Genomic DNA, 19426 nt, shown 5'->3' on the forward strand with positions numbered 1-19426 from the left:
TCAGTAAATTCGATAACATCATCGATATTATGACATCATCAACTACAGTAGTGTTGTTATGCAGACAACGAAAAATTTGAATTTGAATGTCTTTTTCGTTAAATTGTAAAACAAAATTCTTGATCATTATTGGACAATAAAAGTGTTTGCAACTACATATCTGTTTTTTATGTCATAGCATAGGAGAAATCAATGTCAGATAAAAAAAAAAGTTAAATTAAAATCCAAGAAACAATGCAGATTATCTTAATCTTTGAATAACAATCTCAGACAGTGACAAAAAGGAAAATATAACAAAAACAAAGACAAGCTGACAGATAAAAAGAGGCAGTGGAATGCTACAATGTTTATTTACTTCCATGCTAGATAATAACACTTACTAGAATCATCGGCTGTTTTCACCTCCATGAAGACGGGTGAACCTCTCCCAGTCTTTGTCCGAGCCCAAACATAGAACCTATAATTGTGATTGGTTTGCAGGCCCCGGATGCGGGCCCCTAAAACTGACGGGTTTGTGATCTGTGGTTTCAGGGACTTAACTGGTCCATACTTAGCGCCGATCACTAGTGATAAAAAGAAGGAAAAAAGAGAACGGTTTGAGTAAACAAAAGTGTGGGCTTGTAACCGTACATACATCACAGAGTCATGTGCCCCCACCTTTTTAACAGGTCTAAATCAAATTTGCCACAACCACCAAAGAAAGTTGAAAGTTAACGGTCGTGAGAAAACATCTGATTGCGTAGCAATGAATTATTCATCCAGGAAGATTGTGGCGCCGCATCGGTGAAGCAACATCAGCCTAAATTATACCTCTTATATTCATTGGTTTTGTTACAGCTTTAAGGACGCAATCCTGGTATGCCAAATGAAAGCGCCTAATTCAATAAGGTTGTGATCCCTGTGTATATCGCGGATACAGTAATACAGTGCAGGTCAATCACACCCGGCTCATGAACCACACAGTCACACAGACAAGTGAGTCTCGAAGTCTGTCACTGGGGACAACGCCAGCCAAATCAAACCATTTTCACTTAAAAGCATTTAGATCATTACATGTTCAAACTTTGTTTCATATTGTAGTACAAATACTTCCAATTTCTCAAGGGACTACCACAAAATAGAATGAAAGAACCTCAGGATCTCATGTTTACACGAGCCTAGAAGTGTATCTTTAAACGTTAATTTGGTATTAAAAGCCAAATGTTTGTTCCTTTAAGGCTTTTTAGAGTGTTTTCAAAACCGATTTCAAAATCAAATTTGAACTATTTTGTTTGATTATATACATTATTTACTGTAATCCTGGCAGTCCCGGTTCAATTAAATATGTTACTTCAGCTTAAAGCAGGAGTCTGAGCAGAGAAGGGGAACCTTGTCAGACTGAACATGAAATGTCCTTGAACTATTTCATCTTAAATTTTGACTTTTTAAATTTTACCAAGAATCAAAGATGCATTGTTTAGATCAATTTAAACTGACATTGTACACTTTTATTTTGTTAAAACAGTGATGATATTTTTATATTTTGCCACATGTGTCATATGATTACACAATCAAATGTTCACAATCATGTATATGCCCTCGAAAAAGCGAAAAATATCATCCTTGTGAAAATAACCACTTTACAGTAAATCTTACTCGAATATAAAACAAGGCAACATGTATCAGTGTTGTAATTGCATTTGAAGATACCTACCCGGCTGGTAGCCTATGTCATATCCTTTCAAGATGCCATTTGGTTCATCTGGTGGTAGCCATTTTAAAAGAATATAATCTTTGCCACGTTTTTCCACATGTAGTTTCCGCACAGGACCTGGCACTGTGAAAAAAAATAAAAAAAAGTAATGATGAGTAACTAACTCCATTCCTTAAATCAGTTCAATGCCATTGGCAGGCTGCACGAGTTTTTTCACATATTGCCACATTTCGGCGCTTGCTGTGTCTCGATAAATATAAATCACTGTGTCCTCATTAAGGTGTCTGGGACAACGATGCCACACGTTCTGACCAGCCCCGTCTGTCAAAGCCAAGCGAGGCAATTCAATACGATTTATTTTATTTTAGGCTAATTGAATGGCGGAGTCTGCGACATGAATTAAACTATGTGCCATCAAGTTTGCAGAATTTGAAACGGTTGTCTGTCATGTGAATTTGATTTTGGTTTGTTAGCTACAGAGAAACTGATTCTGTCAAAGAAAACAGATTCTGGGAAGCCTGGCAGAATAATGTAACTAAATACCAACTCTGTTCTTAATTCTTCACAGTGTCATTTATGACATTATAATCAATTCACAACACAGGCAGATGTACCGTTATGAAAAACAGATAAAAAAAATCTAAATAATTATACATGCAGGTTCCAACATCTGACAGAATCAGCAACAATGGAAATTAAATCTGCATCCTATTAATGCAATCAAATCAGGAAAGACATCTAAAACTTATGACATGTACTTTCAAAGATCTTTGATATTTCAAAATGTGCCATCTTTAAGTAAATTTCAAGACATTCCAGAGTACGTGTTTTTAAACTTTCAAACAAACTAGGGGATATAATCACTTTACCTGTCGTTTAGATTTTCACTTTTTGGTTCGGCCCAGACAGAAAGACTACATATCACAGACAATTCCTATTCTTATCAACAATTATACATTATTTATTGGCAGCAAGCTGTTAGGAAAATCATCATTAAATTTTCTTGCTTAAAAAGTTCAATCAACAAATGATTACCTTGTGTAACGATTATTGTTTTTATGAACATAAACAATTGATGTTTGTTTTCTATGTATGTGAATCAAAAGTTGTATATATCTGTATGTGAAAAATGGTTTGAACAGTTGTCCTGATTACCTCCCTCTGGTGTTTTGAAGTCGATGGTCTGACTTGGCATGCCAGTATAATGCCCATTCATGACAGCCACCTGGGCACGCAGGGCAGTGTAGGCAGGAAGTCCATCAATGGCCGCCCGCACGTCCGGTAACTGGTAGCCCTCTCCTGTCTCCACGACTACATCCACTTCCTTCCACTTATGGCGACCTTCACTTGACTTCCAATATCGTAACTAAAATTAAGAGGTTAGGGGAATATCAGACAGATGTTATGTACTTGTAGTTCTTGGGTCGTACAGAATTCAAAACCTTCTGGATGTTTGCTCATGCAAGGTCACAAATAAATATAGTGGAATGTAAACAGCTACAGAGGTTAATGGCTAAAGATCACATAAAACATGACGGAATAAAAGTCTTAGATACCAGGGCAGCAGCAGCTTACTTTGGGACAATATCTGGTTAGCTTGGTATTGAAATATATGCTAGCACAATGTACCAGATTCCAATACACAGGTAGGTTGGAGGTCACAATAAATATTGAAAGTACACATCTGATTGGCCCTCTACTTAATGTCATGAATATTCCAGAGCATCTGATTGGTATATTGGTGAATTGTCAAAATAACCGAGTGTTGAAATATTTAATAGAATCTTATTGGAACATCTGAGGTGTTCAATCACAGCAGTCATTATGAGAAACCACATTCATAAAAGAATCAGCAAAACAAAACTACACTGAAGCTACAATTACTTTCCACTTCAAACCTTAAATTTGTTTTATTGAAATAAGTGGTTTTAACAAAAACTGTAAAAACATTTTTTTTACAGAAATTCTACTGGATGGTTTTCACAGAAACAATATTAGTGTTACAGGGTTGTTTAAACATAAACTGCCAGTGGTTTCAACAGAGAATATAAATAGGTTTGTCAGAATTGGTTCACACAGAAATTATGACATTACAAACATTTAAAAAAAAAAAAAATGGTTTCACAAAAGTTATAAATGGTTTTTTATTTCAAAATTTTTGTGAAAACGAGGTTTGATATTTTGATTTCTGTACATTGTCTTCCAACAAATTGAGCCAACACACCTTCCTCCAAGATTGTTTTCCTAGAAGGTTGACAGCACTTAGCTCTGATGACAAAACAATTAAAGGCATCTGGGGAATCCAAGTTATTTTTAAAATGTTAAAAGTTCAAATGCCTAAGCCTCTTTGGGCGATCTATATAAAGGACCAGTACATTGTTATCAAGAGGAGGGACAATTCTTAAAGTTCATCTTAATGGAACACACCTATTTCTGTCTACTGAGGGTTGTCAGGCTTCAGTGACACTTTCATGTTAAGACAAATTATAGTCAAGATGCATTTTTCGGTAAAAATTCCTAGAAACTGAGCGCATTAAAAGCATGCTATAAAATGACCGGTTTTCAATTTCTATAAAATTTCTGATGGGATAAAATTCTAAATTACTGGTTTTAATATCAGCCAGAAATTAAAATACGTTCCATTTGTAACATAACAGCTAATCCTCTAAACCAATTCACCAGCTTTGTTTGGTGTTTCTGCAAATCTAAGTTATTGCGAATTCACATTTGCGATGGCAGCAATTTTCTCCATGGCATTGACTAGATCAGGCCAACAGGAGAAACACGGCACAGTGCTGTGATGAATATCTCAGAAGAAATCTTTCTTTGCTGATTTTTAATTTGAAAAGTTCATTTCACAGATGCATCGGAATTGAATGCTATGTTCTCCTGGTTTTCATCTTGTTTTTCGAGATTAATGTGTCATCTTGTGCTGTTGGTTTTGTAACAAATCGGTAATAAATTCAGTGCCCTCCAAAATTTTGCAGTTTTAAAGCTTATTTTGATGAGAAACTAAAAGAAGCTCCAATTAAAGTGACATGCCTGATAACATTTGTGGTTCAGCGTCGGATATGTTACATAATTAGGCAGATCCATTTAGACAGGTATTAATTGGTGTCTAAAATATTTTGTGTTATTGTTCAGTTTGCCGCACTTGGAAGGAAAATGTACTGACAAAATCACACAACAGAATTTCATTGTACTAAATACTAAAATTGTATTATTTAGTCAAATCCGATCTCACAATAACAAATGTACCAGATCAAGAGTACAAATTTAGTCACATGTGGAAGGTCTCTGCAATAAGGTCCTACAGAGCCACACAATAGTGTTAACCCTCTACAATAAGGTCATACAGAGCCACACAATAGTCTTAACCCTCTACAATAAGGTCATACAGAGCCACACCCCAGTCTTAACCCTCTACAATAAGGTCATACAGAGCCACACAATAGTCTTAACCCTCTACAATAAGGTCATACAGAGCCACACAATAGTCTTAACTCTCTACAATAAGGTTATACAGAGCCACACAATAGTGTTAACCCTCTACAATAAGGTCATACAGAACCACACAATAGTGTTAACCCTCTACAATAAAGTCATACAGAGCCAAACAATAGTGTTAACCCTCTACAATAAAGTCATACAGAGCCACACAATAGTCTTAATCCACTACCATAAGGTCATACAGAGCCACAATAGTGTTAACCTTCTACAATAAGGTCATACAGAGCCACCCAATAGTCTCAATCCACTACAATAAGGTCATACAGAGACACACAACAGTCTTAACCCTCTACCATAAGGTCATACAGAGCCACAATAGTGTTAACCTTCTACAATAAGGTCAAACAGAGCCACACAATAGTCTCAATCCACTACAATAAGGTCATACAGAGACACACAACAGTCTTAACCCTCTACCATAAGGTCATACAGAGCCACAATAGTGTTAACCTTCTACAATAAGGTCATACAGAGCCACACAATAGTCTTAATCCACTACCATAAGGTCATACAGAGCCACACAATAGTCTCAATCAACTACCATAAGGTCATACAGAGCCACACAATAGTGTTAACCTTTTACAATAAGGTCATACAGAGCCACATAAGAGTGTTAACCCTCTACAATAAAGTCATACAGCGCCACACAATAGTCTTAATCCACTTCAATAAGGTCATACAGAGCCACCCAATAGTGTTAACCTTCTACAATAAGGACATACAGAGCCACACAATAGTATTAACCCTCTACAATAAAGTCATACAGAGCCACACAATAATTTTAACCCTCTACAATAAAGTCATACAGAGCCACACAATAATGTTAACCCTCTACAATAAAGTCATACAGAGCCACACAATAGTCTTAATCCACTACAATAAGGTCATACAGAGCCACACAATAGTGTTAACCTTCTACAATAAGGTCATACAGAGCCACACAATAGTGTTAACATTCTACAATAAGGTCATACAGAGCCACACAATAGTGTTAACCTTTTACAATAAGGTCATACAGAGCCACACAATAGTGTTAACATTCTACAATAAGGTCATACAGAGCCACACAATAGTGTTAACCCTCTACAATAAAGTCATACAGAGCCACACAAGTGTTAACCCTCTACAATAAGGTCATACAGAGCCACACAACAGTCTTAACCCTCTACCATAAGGTCATACAGAGCCACACAATAGTGTTAACCTTTTACAATAAGGTCATACAGAGCCACACAATAGTGTTAACCCTCTACAATAAAGTCATACAGAGCCACACAAGTGTTAACCCTCTACAATAAGGTCATACAGAGCCACACACCAGTCTTAACCCTCTGCAATTAGGTCATAGGTGGTAGAAAAAGAAAAAAGAAAACTTAACATAGATATTTCAACGCTACCTTATATCCTCGAAATTTTCCACGTATTTTTTCCTCTGATGTATCAACTGATTCCCATATAAAATTTGCAGTGTGCGGTTCTATTTTTTGGGTTGGATCAAGTCGAAAATCTTTTGGTGAAACAATTGGATCTGCAAAAGAAAAAACACCTTTTTTAACATCAGTAATATTGAGAATTTTAATATCAGGGTGAGAATTAAGTTTAAACATTAGCCTAGTTTTATTTTGTTTAAGCTTTGACACATTTGATTAAATTTCCTCCAAATGTTTGTACATATAAACCTTGATAAAATGCCATTCATTCCATTTGCTACTTCCTTAACAGCTAACATATTTCAAGGTCCCTTTTTCTCCTTTATTTTTAAAGAGTTCCTTTATTCATTTCCCTCCAAAACTCACTAAACTTCTTTATAACAGCACACTTTTTCTAGATAAACGGATGCAGTATAAGGAGGTTTTACTGATAATAATAATAGGCTTTATCTAAATTTGATAACACATTGAGTCAAGGACTCATCTCACATGTGGTCGACATAAAATATACAATATTTAGAACAACAGAACTGCACACTCTTTATTTCATCCTATTTCATAAACAGTGAATTTCACAAATGGCTGCCTCGAGATTAAGTGCACACTTCTACAATAGAATCTGGTTAACTACTGAACTGCAGTCAAACACACTGCCTTCCCTAAACAGATACCCGGTCCCTTCCCTCAGAAGCCTTACTAGCTATATTTACAGTTTTCCTTACCATTTATGCTCAAACATTATTTCAGTCCCATATATATGAGTTCAGCAGTTTTGAGGTATATTAGAATGACTGTAGATTCTATTACATCAACAGTCTGACAATATATGTCTGCCCACGCCTACAAATTTTACTGCCTATCACCTCGGCCCTTATTCATGAAACCGTTCTCATGCTCAAGCATGGATTTTGTGCTCAAACCAACTTTCTTGTAACTCACTTAATGCATGTCAAACAATCAAAAAGTCAAATGAAAAAATCAAAAACAGTATTCAGCCCAAAGGCTCTTAAAGGTTTTTCCAAATCATTGACAAAATAAGATTTTAATATTAAGTTATAACCGGATCAAGAAATCAGACTTGAACACAGAATCCATGCTTGAGCGTGAGAATAGTTTCATGAATACAGCCCTGAATGCTTTTGAATGATACCAATATTTGAACTTTGCACTCACCTGCTTCCCCAGAATAGCCCAGCCTGATGAAAGGAGGTTGGAAAGACTCTCCAATATCATTGGCCGATTTAACCATGACTTCATAAAGGCCGTATATGTCTGTAACTTCTATTTCCACCTGTTTCGCATTTGAATTACGAACTTCTCTGGTATTCCAGTATGTGCTTCCTTTTGGTCGCCAGGAAACGATGTATTTAAACCCTGGTCCATTGTGATAAAGCCGTGGCATTGGCTGAAGTAAAAAAGGTCAAAGGTTACACATTTATTTGTACCTAACTGCCGTTAAAGTCACGCACAGGTAAAGCTTGCAGTCACTGACATCAATGACCTGCACAGATTGTAGTACAGTAGGAAATCTCCTACCTTTGTACTAGCTATCCCAACATTGAAAATGTCACCTATTCTAAGCTTTAAATAATAAATGCTTCCAAGAAAAGACATGTAAGGCAATTTATAATAGTTTATACTATACTACTGATTTTTATGACCTTTGAAAAGTTTACATACTGAAATTGCTTGACCTGCATTTCGGCAATCTGTGGATCTCAGTTCAAGCTGAGAATTTGGCAGGTATGATTGTAATTATGAAGGGGTGAAATATTTTTGATATTCGAAACCACTATAGACAAGAAATAAACAGCCTTGTTTATCCGTACAAAAAAAAGCGACGATGGAGAAGGTCAATATGTAAAAGGAATTCAAAATTAAAGAACTGAAAATCTCCCCTAAAATCGGTTAGCTTGATGAGTACATTAACTGTGTATCTAGGTATGTGTTTCCCAGCTTACATAAACCAAGGTGATTCACATATCACAGGTGTGTAGTTCATGTTCTAGTACTACAAACAATTATTTTGATTTTTTTTTATTAACATATTATATTATCTTTCTGAAAAAGGCCTGATTTGGAAAGACCAACATTTTATATTTGGAATCAGATTGAATCTATTGTGAGAGACCAGCTGTGACGAGAGATTGCATTGTCTTCAGGGAACACATACATTTTATAGGCAGAACAGTAAATAAGTCAAGTGACAGGCTTAGTTCTGGCATGCATATTTAACATTTCTGTTCACTACATGTTTAACCTACATTTTCTTTGACCTCAATCAGAACAGCTGATCTTATTATAATTCAGTGATGAACATTTTGCAGATCAATTCAAAAGTTAGCTGTCCAAAATGTTGTTTTCATATCCGTGAGTAATCTAGCGTAAAATTAATTTCTTCTGTTGTTTCATTCTTTACTGGTTCATTCACCAGAAATATTGTAACAAAATTGACTAACTCTTCATACCTATCTCCTGTTCGTAATAATAATCTTCACAAGCTTTAAAAATAATCGAGGCAATATTCCAAATCTTTAATACATTTAATCAAGTTGCCACCAAACAATCTTGAATTTCAATTCCATTGTAGATAGAAAAAGTGTCCAATTTCAGGAAAGTGACGAATGAAATCGGGAAAAATGTCAGATAAGTTTCGTATCCACCAACAGGAAGTGACAAAGGCCTCTCTCTGGTGTCACGAGACACTCATCCTCGTCGACACAAAGATTGGTACGAATACACACAAAAAAGATCGGCATCCTCTACAAACTCATCCATTCATCGAACCCCAGGAGTGGTGTGTTTTAAAATGCATTAATGGAAACAACTTGTTCTTTAAATGTGCTTAATTCTGCATCCTTGAAGCTTAAAACTTTAATCCATTTATTGAAATGATATTGATGGAAACTTGGTACACACTACTGGTTGTATGTGCATCAAATGTTTCAACAGTAATTGTACAATTACGTTTCATCGGGCTGATGAGTTCGCTTGAAATATTGAAACTAAACGAATTACGTGAGAAACTGATTGAATTACCATGATGGAAACACTGCCTCTGCATATCTATCAACTCGAATAGAATTTAGAAGTAAATTTGATTTTGGTTGACATGGGAAAGGTGGCAAGAACCAGGTTTTCACCAAACTCTGCATGAAAATAAAAGAGGAAATTTGAAATCTGATTCAAGCTTCCAACAAACCTTGGATTCCATGTTTCGTTTCTATGATGTAACAATTAGACAATGTACGGTTACGAAAAATCCGACGACCAGCGTTGGACAGCTTTAACCTTGAAATGGATGAATCACATACAGCCTTCCAGCCAGACATGGTGTTTATTATGGCTGTTCAAGATTCATTTTAAAACACCAGTAACATGTAGTTCACACCGATTCTGTTTTCAATAATTCGGTGATGGATTAGTTTCAATAAGAAAAAATACAAGAGGCCCAAGGGCCTTAGCGGTCACCTGAGTTATATCATAGGTACTGGTAGCTTTATTTTATTGTTTAGATGTGATGTGGAAATCAGCATGTAAACTAAGTGAAATACAATACTTGTCATGTCATCAAAGGATAAGAATTTTAAAATATTTGAAAATGTTCCCTTTGGGGCCCCACTCTAACCCCTGGGGATGGGGCAGGAATTCCAAGTTTACAATGTGATACCGTCGTCCACCAAAGAGGATTCTGCATGACCAAGTAAAAATAATTTCCAACAGAAAATTGTCAAAATATACCCAAAAGTGTTGTTTCCCTATATAAACTATAGTAAATTTTACCGCTTCCCCAAGAGAGAACGGATGGCTCGGGGGTCCTGAAATTTACAATTTAAATAAAGCCCCTGATGATGTTTCCATCCATACTGAGAAAATGATTGTAATACCTCTGAGTCTGGAGAAGAAGATTTTTGAAATATTGGTTAATTTTCCCTTTTGGGCCCCGCCCTGGCCCCTAGGGTTGGGGTAGGAATCCCAATTTTACAATTTAAAACCATCTTCCTCCTCCAAGGATAATTCTCACCAAGTAAAAATAATTTCCAACAGAAAATTGTCAAAATATACCCAAAAGTGTTGTTTCCCTATATAAACTATAGTAAACTTTACAGCCTCCCCAAGGGAGAACGAATAGCTCTGGGGTCCTGAAATTTACAATTTAAATAAAGCCCCTGATGATGTTTCCATCCATACAGAGAAAATGGTTGTTATACCTCTGAGTCTGGAGAAGAAGATTTTTGAAATATTGGTTAATTTTCCCTTTTGGGCCCCGCCCTGGCCCCTAGGGTTGGGGTAGGAATCCCAATTTTACAATTTGGTAGCCTCATGTACCAAGGATGATTCTGACCAAGTTTGAAAAAATTCCATCCACTGGTTCTTGAGAAGAAGTTGATAATGTAAAAAGTTGACGGACGACGGACGGAAAGTGATATGAATAGGTCACTTGAGCAAAGCTCAGGTGACCTAAAAATAAAATTAATCTTTTATTTCATGTTTCTGTATTGATGTGTAAGTAGAAAGGATTACTATAGTTAAACCTGAGGAACCTGAAGCATATAAATAAAAAAAATCTGAGATTGAACAAAATATTTTATTTTTCGAAGTAAAGAGTTTCAGTCCCAGCTTTAGCTATAAATTGTGAGTAATAATTAGCAAATACCATAACATTTCTGAAAACCAATTCCACTAAAAAACAATGCATCAGAGTAACAATGCGACATCCATTTGTGGATAAAATAAGGTGGCAGTTGTAACATGCCCTTCGACTGGCAAGAATAAATAGATGGACCTATTTGTTGTCACGTAGGAGACATTTCCCGGCTGGGGGCATTAAAGTCTTAAAAGGACATCAACAGCCTCGCCATGATAAGTACGCCATAACCTACATTCCACAGCATGGAGAGAAACCACTACTTCCACGACCGGAGTGTGACACTGGTCCCCACCTTTTGTCACGTCTAGACTAGGAAGATACAATCTAATTCAGAGCCAGTGGTTGGCGACACGCGCCCCGACAAAGGTACAAGGGAAGCTTCATCACTGCCTAATCCACGTATAGGCCAATCTGCCACGATATCAGTTTTAATATGGTGTAGATCGCTAATTAGACACAAGATTCCATGACAAGTCCGAAGCCATCAGCATTGTGCTGACTATTGATTGACATCTAATATACTTCAGAAGAATATATGTACATGTCAATCCAATTTGAAATAAATATACGTTTTACCAATAAATCATTACTTCATTATCATCATCTAGACATATACATGTTACCAACAGAGATTTACCTCTATTACTGTCATATAGAACTTGTACATGTTACCAACAGAGATTTACTTCTATTACTGTCATATAGAACTTGTACATGTTACCAACAGTGAATTACTTCTATTACTGTCATATAGAACTTGTACATGTTACCAACAGTGAATTACTTCTATTACTGTCATATAGAACTTGTACATGTTACCAACAGAGAATTACTTCTATTACTGTCATATAGAACTTGTACATGTTACCAACAGAGAATTACTTCTATTACTGTCATATAGAACTTGTACATGTTACCAACAGAGAATTACTTCTATTACTGTCATATAGAACTTGTACATGTTACCAACAGAGAATTACTTCTATTACTGTCATATAGAACTTGTACATGTTACCAACAGAGAATTACTTCTATTACTGTCATATAGAACTTGTACATGTTACCAACAGAGAATTACTTCTATTACTGTCATATAGAACTTGTACATGTTACCAACAGAGAATTACTTCTATTACTGTCATATAGAACTTGTACATGTTACCAACAGAGAATTACTTCTATTACTGTCATATAGAACTTGTACATGTTACCAACAGAGAATTACTTCTATTACTGTCATATAGAACTTGTACATGTTACCAACAGAGAATTACTTCTATTACTGTCATATAGAACTTGTACATGTTACCAACAGAGAATTACTTCTATTACTGTCATATAGAACTTGTACATGTTACCAACAGAGAATTACTTCTATTACTGTCATATAGAACTTGTACATGTTACCAACAGAGAATTACTTCTATTACTGTCATATAGAACTTGTACATGTTACCAACAGAGAATTACTTCTATTACTGTCATATAGAACTTGTACATGTTACCAACAGAGAATTACTTCTATTACTGTCATATAGAACTTGTACATGTTACCAACAGAGAATTACTTCTATTACTGTCATATAGAACTTGTACATGTTACCAACAGAGAATTACTTCTATTACTGTCATATAGAACTTGTACATGTTACCAACAGAGAATTACTTCTATTACTGTCATATAGAACTTGTACATGTTACCAACAGAGAATTACTTCTATTACTGTCATATAGAACTTGTACATGTTACCAACAGAGAATTACTTCTATTACTGTCATATAGAACTTGTACATGTTACCAACAGAGAATTACTTCTATTACTGTCATATAGAACTTGTACATGTTACCAACAGAGAATTACTTCTATTACTGTCATATAGAACTTGTACATGTTACCAACAGAGAATTACTTCTATTACTGTCATATAGAACTTGTACATGTTACCAACAGAGAATTACTTCTATTACTGTCATATAGAACTTGTACATGTTACCAACAGAGAATTACTTCTATTACTGTCATATAGAACTTGTACATGTTACCAACAGAGAATTACTTCTATTACTGTCATATAGAACTTGTACATGTTACCAACAGAGAATTACTTCTATTACTGTCATATAGAACTTGTACATGTTACCAACAGAGAATTACTTCTATTACTGTCATATAGAACTTGTACATGTTACCAACAGAGCATTACCTCTATTACTGTCATATAGAACTTGTACATGTTACCAAAAGAGATGTACTTCTATTATTGTCATATAGACCTTGTACATGTTACCAACAGAGAATTACTTCTATTATTGTCATATAGAACTTGTACATGTTAACAACAGAGCATTACCTCTATTACTGTCATATAGAACTTGTACATGTTGCCAACAGAGAATTACCTCTATTACTGTCATAGAACTTGTAAATGTTACCAACAGAGATTTAGCTCTATTACTGTCATAGAACTTGTACATGTACCAACAGAGAATTAATTCTATTACTGTCATAGAACTTGTAAATGTTACCAACAGAGCTTTACCTCTATTACTGCCATATAGAACTTGTAGATGTTACCAACAGAGATGTACTTCTATTATTGTCATATAGAACTTGTACACGTTACCAACAGAGAATTCCTTCTATTACTGTCAATTACTTCTATTACTGTCACATAGAACTTGTACATTTTACCAACAGAGAATGAGTTCTATTACTGTCATATAGAACTTGTCCATGTTACCAACAGATAATTACTTCTATTACTATCATATAGAACTTGTACATGTTACCAACAGAGAATTACTTCTATTACTGTCAATTAGAACTTGTACATGTTACCAACAGAGAATTACTTCTATTACTGTCATATAGAACTTGTACATGTTACCAACAGTGCATCACCTCACCTGATCACCTGACAGTTATAGACTATTATCTCGTACTTATCACATAGAAGACACAATCACATTGAAAGCATTAGCAATCCCCAGATGTAACGCACAACATCAGTGATTTGATCATTTCACCATTAAATGTCTGCACACTCCTACGACCCGACAGAACTATGACAAAAGTGCTCATTAGCCATTATAAGACATCATAAAACATGGAGTAGGTTATTTTTATGATTGCGAGTTTAATGTCATAGACATCTGACATTTAACGGGGAATTTGTCACAACTTTTTTTTCTCAGATGGTAAGTCTGATATTGTGATCACTACGATATACCACACATCTATAGACAATACAGGAGGGCAACCAAGAGCAATAGGATCCTTACCCAGGAATACTACGATTCCATAACACTATAGAAGGAACAAAACAATGAATAAAGATGGATGTCTGTGTAAGGTTTTGTTGATTCACATATCTATATATTCTACCTAACACATCATACCTGTATTCTACCTAACACATCATACCTGTATTCTACCTAACACATCACACCTTTGTGTGCAAACACTTCATGGGTCATTTGTCTGATGAAGGTGACAGTGTACATATCGTACTAGTCATCGAAACGTCACATAGAACATTGTATTGGTTGTGTAAAAAGAACTTTTCATAATCCATACTTACCTACCTGAGAAAAATGTTTAGAAACATCACACCTGTGTATTTGTGGTGGAGTTTTTTAAAACTACATGCTACCTTACAAATTATACATATGATTGCAGACTAATGATTTAAGGCCACAACCAACCTAACAAATTATACCTGTGATTGCAGATTGATTTAAGGCCACAAGCTACCTTACAAATCATACCTGTGATTGCAGATTGATTTAAGGCCACAAGCTACCTAACAAATTATACCTGTGATTGCAGTCTGAGTTAAGGCTACATGCTATCTTACACATAGAACATTTCAGAATTACCTGAATACACTCGTATATGTTTTCAGAATTAGCTCTCATAACTTTCTAAAATACCTGGTCTCTCATAACTTTCTAAAATACCTGGTTTAACTTCTTTTTTAGTTTGTGATTATCTTAATCAATTCTTAATTATCACGAAATAATACATGTCACAATGGAACTCTCCTGTACAGGAGATTCATATAGTACAGTTAGTTAGCATTTAACCCTTAATCAGCTTTGACATATGGAGCATGGAATGCTGTTGTACATGAGATACGTCATGTCACACAAAGTGAAAGTGTAGCATATATACCCTTAGTTAGTTTGAAAATATAGAAATCATGTCTCTGGATCGTCTTTCTTAAAGGGACAATGGAGCCTTTTACTAAATCTCCGGTTTGAAATAAAATGTTTCATTTTGAAAAGATTTATTTTTAAATACCATTTGAAATGATTGAATGATTGTTATAAAAAACCTTTTTCCCCTTTATTGAAGACTCACATTTAAAAAAGTATGAGCCAAACATATTTGAATTTGCTTCCCCGTACAGTGTTTAGCTTAAAGACAAGTATCTGTTAAACTTGCTCCACAACAGCACTGATCCTGTATGTCCTGAGGGATAACCTAGTCGCCCGACATCGTATCAATTAGGTGACCGCTACGCAATCACAAAACAAATTCTGTAAGGCACCGAAAAATGAATTATAAATTGCAGTATAAGTCCCTCGTAATTGTTATAAACATTTTCTCCTGCATGATATTCATTACAATTTCTTGTTGAATGAAAGTATTGAATAGCCATTCAGTTCATTTGTGAATTACTGCTTTCCCTGAAATCTATTTCCGCATGCGATCTACACACGTTGCAGTGATCAGCGACCATCCCTTGCTGGTGACATACTTATTATGTATAATTCTACCGAGAATAATAAGTTATGACCAGTTTAGAGAAATAATGCAGAAGAGAAGGAACCCTGAACAGCCAAGTATCCCTAGACACTTGATAATCTGTAGAATTTTCTCTCCAAGAAAAACTTCTAAAAAATGGTACCAAATTTTAAGGTAATCAACCAAGTTAAAGCAATAGAAAAACATTTATTCTATCAACTCGTATCTGGGGCACCGTTCTGCTGTCACTACCGTAAATAACCTGAATTAGCTCTATCAGGACCTACCACCCCAACAGACTTTGGTCGCATCGTTATATCAGTCATCATTTAGGGCTGCTCATTTCAAATGGGCCTGAAATATTAGCTTGTCATGTGCATACATTAGAATACCCAAGATCATCAAATGAAAAGGACTGAAAAGGGAGAGGCTGTTATTCAGGGGCTCCATACAAGGACTGTTTATAAATGGCAGAGCTGTTTAACTCATTCACCTCCGAAATTTCACAATGAACTATTCCAACCTTTGAATTGGAAAAGTTGAAATGTGTCTTCAGGGGTGAATGAGTTGAGCTCATTTTGGGATGTTATTGTACTGATGAACAAAACAGTTTCTAAAAAAATTGGATTTGGTTTTATGTACAAACAAACCATTTGGTATAAACCTCAAAATGTTGTTACACTTCTCACTTAACATCGAAGCTGCATATCTCATGTATCTTAGCAGGGCATCTCTGACAACAATTGTTTGATCTGGAGCTGCCACTCATTAATTTTGTTTTGTGTGTTTGTGTTTTACATCCTATTAACAGCTATGGTCATTTAAGGACGTGCCAGGTTTTGGTGGTGGAGGAAAGCCAGAGTATCCGGAGAAAAGTCACCGACCTTCAGCCAGAACCTGGCGACTACCCCATGTAGGTCTTGAACCTGCAACCCAGTGGTGGAGGGCTAGTGGTACATGAAGCTGAATGTCAGACATCTTAACAACTCGGCCACCGCGACCCCTATACTCATTACTTAATAGGCCGAGTTAAACTATTACTTAATAGGCCGAGTTAAACTATTACTTAATAGGCAGAATTTAAAACTAGTCTGAAGTATCATCCCCCATTTAAAGTATCATACCCCCTTCCTCCCATACTCTCTATTTCAGATTAACAACAACTTGTGTTGTGTGTTTATCAGGCTAATTATGGTAAAAAAGAGGTCATTTGCGAGCTGGAAATCAACCTAAATTCAATGTTAAGACATTTTATCCTCTCTGATGCCTAAAATGTAGCATTGAGTAAATCTAGTATTTCCATGCTGATGCATTATTGATGAAAATATTGATGGGAACTGCAACTGTATAATTTTTAAGGAGAACTCGGAAATTAATGTGAATCCCTAACTATTGTCAAGCTATCACAATATCATACCCTGTTAGCAGTATGATTTTGTGGAGAACTCAGACAAATAATGTGGTTCTCAAACTACTGTCAGGCTATCACAATGTAAACTCTATTAAGTGAAAGTGGTTTTAAGTTGGAGAACCGATTAGATGTTTCATGAAGGGAAATCTACAAAGCGCACCACATGTACTTATACTCAAGGCAATTTCATTTTCAAGTGTAATAATTCATTTCCACTAAATTTCTTTCTTACACTTTAGGAAATGAAAATGACATAACAAAAACGATATGTCATTTTCTGAATTATCGATATCTGAGATAATCTGAGCAAGAACTGATGACAGGGCAGTTTCCATGGCTACAGCACAGGACTGTCATGTAGAAACGTGATGTGTACATAGCCTTAGGATTTGTCAATGTTTATGCACTTGTAGATATTGTTTCAGTTTCAGTTCTCTTACCCACAGAAAGAATAAACATAGAAATTGCTTAACCTGAATGAAAAGCATGGAGTGCTTTATCAACAATTGGGGCTAGACAATATGGCATGCATCACTGCGCCAAATAATGCAACACGTGTTACTGAGAGGCCGCCGACACATAAAATCTCTTACTGGAATTAGGGGGAGGGGCTCAACTATTACAGGAACATGGAACAGTATTTGTCGTCATTTCTACTGAACTGCGATAGATTTGGGTGGGCTTATTACTACTGAACTGCGATAGATTTGGGTGGGCTTATTACTACTGAACTGCGAAAGATTTGGGTGGGCTTATTACCAGGCATGGGCTTGTTGATGGAAGTATAGAATTCATTTAAAAGTAAAAGTAGGTATAAATGCCTGAAACGATATGTGCACAGCCAAACTTCTGACAATGTAATAACAATTAGCACGTTTACAGTAAAAATCAAAAGATCAAGTCTTAATCATATAAGAACTTTACTTTTTCAAGAAATAAGGGCTGATTAATAAAAAATACTTTTTGGATGCAATTTGTGGTTCTGCAAGTGGTAAGTACAAAGTGAAGCTTAGTTTCTTTCTGTAACAACAGTATTAGAAAAGTACTAGACTGGTTTATTATTTTCACATAGGATGAAATGAGAAAAATCTTCATGAAGACCAAGAGAAGTAAAGAAACTTAAATCAAACTCACCATCCATGCAATAATCAGCTTTTTCTTCTTATGTGTGAGTGTGCGGACATTTTTAGGATTTCCGTCTGGATGGTCTGGTGGCGTTGAACAAGTTGTCTGTGTTGGTTGACTAGGTTCACTGTACCCGATACTGTTCCGCGCTAACATCCTGAATGAGTATTCTCCCCACGGTGATAAGTTCACTATACCTGTTGTTTTATCTCCCTGAATTTCCTCGTAATAGTTATTCCAGAAGTTTGGATTGTCTGATGTGTTGAACTGTGTTAGATATGATATTATGCTGGAACCCCCGTCGTCTCCCTGGTCCCAGGAGAGGTCTACCATGTGACCAGAACATGTGACAATTTCCACTCTCGTAGGAGGGTCTGGAGAAGCTGGAAATACAGAAAAAAATTAATACTAGTCCTCAAATGATTCAAAATATGATTCTAAGGTCATGTGGAAAAAACGCTTTTAATCATACATTTCAAAATTTGAAAGAGATGAAATCATTTTTCTTGAAAGTAAAAAAACGTATAATTTCAAAAGAGCTTTTGATCCATATGCATTGTTGGTGCTTGTACCTTTTTTGGGTTGAGAGACCAGTCCATAAACTGACATACAGCCCAATGTATTATGCAGTTTTATATTTTATTGTCTCCAATAAGAATCTAATGTTGTGATTGCATGGCCTAATAGTAAGTAACATGACCCAACATCATATTAAGGTGTCTGACTTGCATTGTGACATGAAGGTCAATATCTATGGGGTCATTATAAGTATTATTGACTCTGAGATAGTGATAATGAAATCCAAAGCGAGGCTCACTACTATATGATGTGATAGCTAGATATAACATTAAACCA

General features: G+C 35.7%; 1 protein-coding gene across 1 annotated transcript in view; it reads right to left on the minus strand.

Moving 5' to 3' along the window:
* Nucleotides 1-380: 380 nt before the first annotated feature.
* LOC110467075 (neuroglian-like) overlaps nt 381-19426 on the minus strand; it is a gene marked incomplete at its 3' end in the record, with an annotated part of 317409 nt that continues 298363 nt past the window's right edge. The window contains exons 6-11 of the mRNA XM_021523975.1: nt 18581-18954; nt 7807-8038; nt 6601-6731; nt 2849-3059; nt 1694-1816; nt 381-563 (exon numbers count right to left, since the gene is read on the minus strand). Of these exons, the coding sequence (XP_021379650.1) occupies nt 381-563; nt 1694-1816; nt 2849-3059; nt 6601-6731; nt 7807-8038; nt 18581-18954 (1254 nt within the window). The remainder of the gene's footprint in view (nt 564-1693; nt 1817-2848; nt 3060-6600; nt 6732-7806; nt 8039-18580; nt 18955-19426) is intronic.

This window comes from Mizuhopecten yessoensis, unplaced genomic scaffold (genome assembly GCF_002113885.1).
Source record: "Mizuhopecten yessoensis strain PY_sf001 unplaced genomic scaffold, ASM211388v2 scaffold11157, whole genome shotgun sequence".
Classification (NCBI taxonomy): domain Eukaryota; kingdom Metazoa; phylum Mollusca; class Bivalvia; order Pectinida; family Pectinidae; genus Mizuhopecten; species Mizuhopecten yessoensis.